Source organism: Coffea arabica, chromosome 6c, assembly GCF_036785885.1.
Source record: "Coffea arabica cultivar ET-39 chromosome 6c, Coffea Arabica ET-39 HiFi, whole genome shotgun sequence".
In the NCBI taxonomy this organism is placed as follows: domain Eukaryota; kingdom Viridiplantae; phylum Streptophyta; class Magnoliopsida; order Gentianales; family Rubiaceae; genus Coffea; species Coffea arabica.
Window position 1 is genome coordinate 11,028,731 of NC_092320.1, and position 7,061 is coordinate 11,035,791.

Below are 7,061 nucleotides of genomic sequence, written 5' to 3' on the forward strand. Positions count from 1 at the left end.
TTTGAACTATTACTAGGCAAATCTTAAATTTTAACTATGTTGGTACAATTTTTTTTTTTACTTTTTTTAATTCACCTTCTCTTTTAATTTCTTTCAATAATATCAGCACCGTGCGTAACATTGGTATTAACACTAGTTCTTATGAATCACTCTAACAGCTGTGGTTTAAAAAATTTTTCTGCCCATAAAATGAAAGAAAGTTGAAGCAAGCTTTATAAAATTTTATCCCTAAATGTCTATTAAACAGAATTTTATTAACATTTGCATCGAATGTCATTTCATTTATTTTCCTTTCTAAACTCCCAGACAACATCAAAACTTTTCTTTTTTCTTTCTCTTCTTTTCTTATAAATTAAGCTCTCTCTTCTATCCTTTTCTATCCTAAACTCCCATACTAGCTGTAAATTACGAGGATAAAGTAAAAGGGAATGACTGGTGTGCATACGGAAGGAGGAAAATGAGGGGTGAACAGCGGTGGCGTACTGGCGTCTGGTATAAAATGAGAGTGATGTTCAAGGATAGGAATTGGGTGGTTCTTGCAATATCAGGCTTAACAGGAGTAATCACTACCCTGTCATTCGGCCGCAACCATCCGAATCATCCAAATAATTCCTAGTGAGTACCAAGAGCTTTTCATCATGAATAAAATAACGACTAAACCACCAACAAAATTGAGTCCAAGGACATAATGATTCTTTTCTTTAAGCATTAATGATACATATCCAGAAATTTTTTTTCATACATGCATATACGAGTCAACAATGTGATTACTTTTTTCTACTGATTCTTATTGTACGTAGAGCCTGAAGGACAATCTTCACATGACACGGCTCCTATTTACTAGAGGAAACTAGAGTATGCCGTACTAAGATGAGTTTTACACTAAATAAACAGTCCACCTTGGGGAACGGAGAATGATCTTATGGATAAGAGGTTTCAGTTCTCATGCAGGGGCAGAGCCTATCATCATTTTGGAACAATTAAGCGACGACGGGGAATGATGCACAAGTCGCCACACCTGCAATCAAAATCATCACAATTACGGAATGAACCTGGGGCAAAGGTCAACCTATACTAAACAAGACGATCAACAGTGAGAGTAAATGCCGGTTGCTTTTATCTGTGAACATGTCCAAGAAAATGGAGACCCTCATACTTGATGGGACAGACACTTACCACACATGTTCTTCCCCATCTCCATCTTGAAGTACCCGTCAACACCCCATTCAGCTCCCCATGAGTTTTTGATAAGCCAATATGGAATACCATTTTCAACTCCATAACCAACAGCAAGGACAGCATGGTTTACATCCTGCCATCATCACGAGCATATATAAGAAACTATTTTTGAAAGAGGAATCCATCACTACCTTGAACCTGCTTGTGAAAACCCAAATTAATAACATCAACTATGTTCATTTTTTTAGGCACAAGCTATTGGTGATAAATCTTGTGATGGTACTGATGGGCTTAGTCTTGTACTCATGCTTGAAATGTAGAGACTTGACAAAAGCAAATGACTCAAAGATGCAGCTGATTTTTGCTTCCTCCCTCCCTCTTCATCTCTGCAAGTGTGTATGCACATAAACAAGTGTTTTTGCCTCTTCATTGTAGCCAATTTGGAGCTTATTTCACACTCTTTTATCTCTTGGATTCTACTGATTTATATTGATGTAGTTTATAGTCACAGATAGTATGGCCCTATGTGTATAAGCGTCCCAAGTTTCATGCCCTCACATCCTCCACACTTTCGTCACATACCTGCTGGTCCACCAAGCGAGTGCTCGAGAATATTTCTGTTATAGAGAGCTCTAACTCCTAGATTGGCTTTTTGTCAAGCATGCAATTTTAGATTTCATATAATTAAAATGCTTGACTTCACAATCCAATCTCCAAAAATGGCAATTTTGCTCTTTGCATAACAATTTCTGAATATGGACAATATTCTTGAGGTAAAGCACCCGCTTACCATTGGAGCACTGCCACATGTATTGCTAGTGTAAACTCCTCCTTTGTAAAATCGGAAACCGTTTACAACCTCAAAAGCCACACTTACTGGTCGAACAGTTCCCACTGCATATTTTAGTTCATCTTCGGCACCCTGCAATTCTTCAAAAATCAAAAACCAATACAGCATATGATCGTTTAAATATATCTTATATTCAAATCAAAGTTGGATGTGTCAAGTTAGAAAACGATGCAGTTTTTACAGCATAATCCAGAGCAGGTATCATAAGCAACTGATAAATGATTCTAACATGGTAACCGCTAATCAAACATGGATGAGGAAGGAAATCAGTCACATGGAAATTAGACCATCATGAGAGTGGTAAAAGCTGGGATGTCTGTTGGAACGGAAGTAGTTAATCTTGTTACTTGAATTATCTGTTTTTATCTATATTCAAACAAATCTCTATCAATAGAATAAGAAATACAATTGTACAAGTACTTGAGTAATTTACCAGGGTGATGTTGACAGAGTCAAGGACATGCACACCAACATTTTGGGACGAGTATTTGCATAAACCATCCACACCAGTGTATGGATATGCTTCCTCTGTATCTAGTCCACCATTGTACTTAATATACTCAAATGCTTGTGATGGCAGGCCACCATTGCAGCCAAAATTGTTAAAAGCGCCTGCACAGTCCACAAGCTGCTGCTCTGACAGTGAAATTCCCTTCCCAAAAGCCTGTGCATAAGCTGCCTCCAAGGCTCCGGTGGTGCTGTAAAAGATGAATTCTCATTTCACAGCTTACAAGAACATTATATTTCTTATTTGTATTAGGAACTAGATCAACTATTCAAGAAGCATTTAATTTCAGTAGCCATGATATAAACTCCAGCACACCTGAATGTCCAACAAGATCCGCAGTCACCTTGATCCTTAACAGGGCTCACTATACCAGTCGTTCTCCAGTCTTTCTGTAGCATGTTAGTGAGGTCCAAATGGTATTAGAGAGACTACTCTTAAAATAATAAACTCCACTCTTAGTACCTAAGATTCTTATTACCACCATATTGGTAAAAGCTGAATCCAAACTCGCGTTTTCATTTTTCCATAGCAAAACCACAGCAAAAGAATTATCTCACCCATCAAAAGAATGGACTCTTTTAAAAACCAATTTGATGCTCAAAATAATCAAGAAGCAACTTTAGTGAACAAGATACCTGCAAATTCTACTTAAACTGTTCCCTGAACTGTGGTGGCAGAAATTTTATACTTAAGGGTTAAACGAAATTTAAGTTTTGAAACAAATTGAAACTATAAAGCATTACCGTTTCAGGGACGACAACATTTGCGAGCTTAAGATTGCCCTTGGTAGTTGCAGAACAGTTTTGAGCAGCACCGAGTCTGTGTTTGTGGAATTCCTCCCATGTCATATCAGCAAACTCTGCCATAAACACAACCAAGTATCAGGTAATTGGGGGAAATTCTCTCAGAAAGCCAATGTAGATATTAGGCATACGTTATCTTTTGGCACCCCATTTCCTCCTCTCTTCATCTCATTCTCACTCTTTTCTCAAACTCAAATAGTGGAATTAAGTCTTTTACCACGGAGTGTCACCTCTCTTAATTAAGCAAAATATGTATTTACTTGCTACAGTATCATCTTAATCATATACATACATCAAGCACAACAAGATGTGAATACACTAACCTAAAGGATATCAATGCTACACGACTGCCAAAAATATCTAGCACTACAACAAAGTATCACACAGTCGGTCGCTATCGTGCTGACTCATCCAGCAAGTGGAAGCAATGAAACAAGAAGAAATAGGACCACAGAATAACTATTAAGGTAACAAGGAAAAGAAAACAAGAAAGTAAATGAAAAGATTCAATAACTAAGGCTAGAAATTCACCCTTACGATGCTAGACTTCTGTATTCCCTTAATTATTCTACCTTACGTGCTCAGTAGCTAAATCCCATACGTGTTCTCATTTGATTTGCAACCTCATCAAAAATTAAAACACAGCCAAACACTAAATATCCAATATTTTATTTGGTACTTTTATTCATACTTCAAAGAATTTTATGGTAACCGGACTACAAATACAGTCTCCAATACGCCAAATTTAATTTGAATTTCTACTAAAAAACATACACACAACAAAAACATACTGGTTTTTATGTGATAATGAATAATATATAAACAACTCAAAATATGTATTAGACGCTCTAAGAGGGATTACAGAAACATATTGCATTCAAATTTACAGTAATTATGGAATATCTGTTCGAATACGCTTTCTCCATGTACGGAAAGTTGTCTGTTAGCTCCTTTTATTTCCTTCTTATTTTTTCCCCCTTTTAGTATAACAAGTACGGTAAGTTTGAAAAAGAAATAAAAAAGATATCTAATCCGAACTTTAAAAAAAAAATTTTTTTTTTTTTTTTTTTTGGGGGTACCGTCGAGAGCTAACTTTAAAACTTCAATACTAGCTCTACCTCATAAAATTTCAAATTACTGCTGAAGTTCTCGCAAAGTATGAGATGATAATACCTAATTTTAAACTATCCGTGTTTCTAAATATAAAGCAAGCCGAGATGGAAAATGATAGTATATACCATTAACAGCCAGAGTGTAGGAGAGTCCTTTGTTATTGTGCGATTTAATTATCCGTAAATTCTCCCTAAATATATCGAACCTCAGCTTTATCTCCTCCACAGTCTCGTATCTCTTCGCATACCTTTCTCAACACCAAAAAAAAAAAAAATCAACCTACAATTACAAAAGTTAAAAATCCAGCTGATGAAAATAAACATAGTGACTCAGTAGCTGACTCACCTGTTAGCAAAGCGAGCGAAGGAGAGAGCATGGCGGGTGTTCCCAATAGCTTGGAGAACGGAGGTCTCAAGTTCACGCAGACCGTCCGTTACGACTTGTCTAATCGGATTCTCACTGTAAAATGTAGCAGCCGATCCTTCTTCTGCACCAGCAGCGCAGGCGACCAGAACTGCGACGACGGCAAAGAGGGCCACTCGAGAAACGCGAGCCATGGCGGCAACTATTCGTTTCTAATTCTAATTCTCCTCTGAAAGGTGGAATGGTTGGCTAATCAGATCTGTAGAGTTGTGAGCAGCCAATTTTATGGTCTCTCGGGGAGTGTGAGATTATTTGATCGAGTGTTTTGTCTGTCGAGTTTTATGCAGAGTCAGAAGATATCTGAGGCGTCCGATATTAGATTGGGCAGGTAGTCGACGATTGTGATTTGCGGGATGATGCATGGCCCATTTGATTAATGATGGGGCCGTTGATAACAAACGCAGTATAAATGCTCCTTGAAATATATGGTTAAATGCAAAAAACACCCACGAACTTTCATGGAAGTTGCACAAAACACCCTGAAATATGTTTATAAGCATTTTGCACCATGAGAAAACGACCGTTCACACATTTTACGGTGAAACAAAATGCGTGAAAACCACTTTCTGTCCGTTGAATTTGCTGATAGAATTACCCTCTTTCCAGTGAATATAAATGAGAACCATCTACCACCACTTCTTATTTTCCCTCATTGTATTTTCTCTTCTTCACAAATGCACAATTCTTCTTCTACTCACATGGAACACAGTCCAAATAGTTGCAGTTCAAGCAATGCATATGAAGCAACAAACTTCAACTATTAAATAAAGTGATCTAATCTTTCAATATGGCTTATCTTTATCTCAAAAAACATTTCATCCAACCGTAGAACAATGATTTGACAATGGTGAAAATAATTGACTCAAAATACTTTACATAAAAGCAGAAACTTCTAAATTAGCACAAGCAATACAAATGGTCTCTCAAGTCTCAAACCAAAGGAAGTGCAGTCAGATAAAAGCTGTGTTCCAGCAATGAACAAAAAGAAAAAAAAAAAGGAGAAAAGAAGACGGGCAAGAACAAAACCACGAATTAAAAAACCAAAGCCAACCCAATAAATTAGCTAACAACCAAATGCAAGACCAAAAAAAAAATTCACAGAGAAAAATGAACAAATTTTCTGAGCTACTTGAAATACCAAAAAAATAAAAGCCTGAAACAATAAAGGAACAAGTATAGCAAAACTCAATAGTCAAAATCTCACCTTCAGAAAGCAACAACGAAGAAAAAAATGTAAAAATAAAAACTTACCCATGAATGCTAGACATCGGAACAAACCCAGTGGCAATCGTTAAACAACACAACTTGAACTCTACTACTGATTGAAAGCAGCGACGAAAAAAAGGGAAAAAGTTGCAAGCTTCACCGTTTACCGCCGACCATTACTCTCGATCATTAATTTATCACGGCGAGGAGAACATAAAACCAACTAGTAAAAAACAACAATGAACTGCCAGCAGAATAAGGGCATGAAACTACAAGTTTGGGCATCCAGATCCATACAAAAAGGGTAAAAAGTCGATTAAATAAAGAAAAAATTAGGGCTTTGCATATTACCTGATTTGATAAGATACTCTAAATATTTCACTTGTTTAGATTCTTCAAACTGTCTTTTGCCCATTTCTAGTTACCCTCTGCAGTCATTTGATTTTGGTTCTTTCTCGATCGCAAGAAAAAGGCAAAAAATTTTGGCAAACTCAAGATTCAATTTTGTCTTGTATTTTCCGCCCGACATAATGGGTTTGGAGGAGAAGAAGGGTGTTTTTGTCTGTTCACTTATTATCTAAGGATAAAGTTATCATTTGAGTCATAAAATAAATGGTGTGTAAATATCCGTTATTTTTCAATGGAGTTTGGATGTAAAGTGCTTATAAACATATTTAAAGGGTGTATTGTGCAACTCATATGAGAGTTCGGGAGGTTTTCTGCATTTAACCCAATTATTCATATGTACCATCAACCCACCAAAATTCAACGATGCCTTAAGTGCAGTGACAGGTGACTAGTGGAGTGTCTTTTCCGTCGGAGTATAGTTTTTTAATTCCCTCAAAAAAAAAAAAAGTCACAAATAATTGAAGGTAATTTTGTATTTAAAAAACACGTATAAGTAATATCTTCAATTTTGTGTATTAGTTATGGCATAAAAAGTCAGTATAAGAAATATCTCCAATTATTTTCTTTGATG

General features: G+C 36.5%; 1 protein-coding gene across 1 annotated transcript; it reads right to left on the bottom strand.

Annotated features, from left to right (window-relative positions):
• Window positions 1–671: 671 nt before the first annotated feature.
• On the bottom strand, window positions 672–6,593 carry LOC140008450 (vanillin synthase-like). The gene is made up of 9 exons (XM_072052848.1): window positions 6,434–6,593; window positions 4,799–5,355; window positions 4,579–4,700; window positions 3,281–3,396; window positions 2,853–2,926; window positions 2,463–2,727; window positions 1,970–2,101; window positions 1,177–1,312; window positions 672–1,018 (listed from the first exon to the last, which is right to left on the bottom strand). The coding sequence occupies exons 2-9, from the start codon at window positions 5,008–5,010 to the stop codon at window positions 981–983; spliced, it is 1,095 nt and encodes a 364-aa protein (XP_071908949.1). The 5' UTR covers window positions 5,011–5,355; window positions 6,434–6,593; the 3' UTR covers window positions 672–980.
• Window positions 6,594–7,061: the final 468 nt, after the last annotated feature.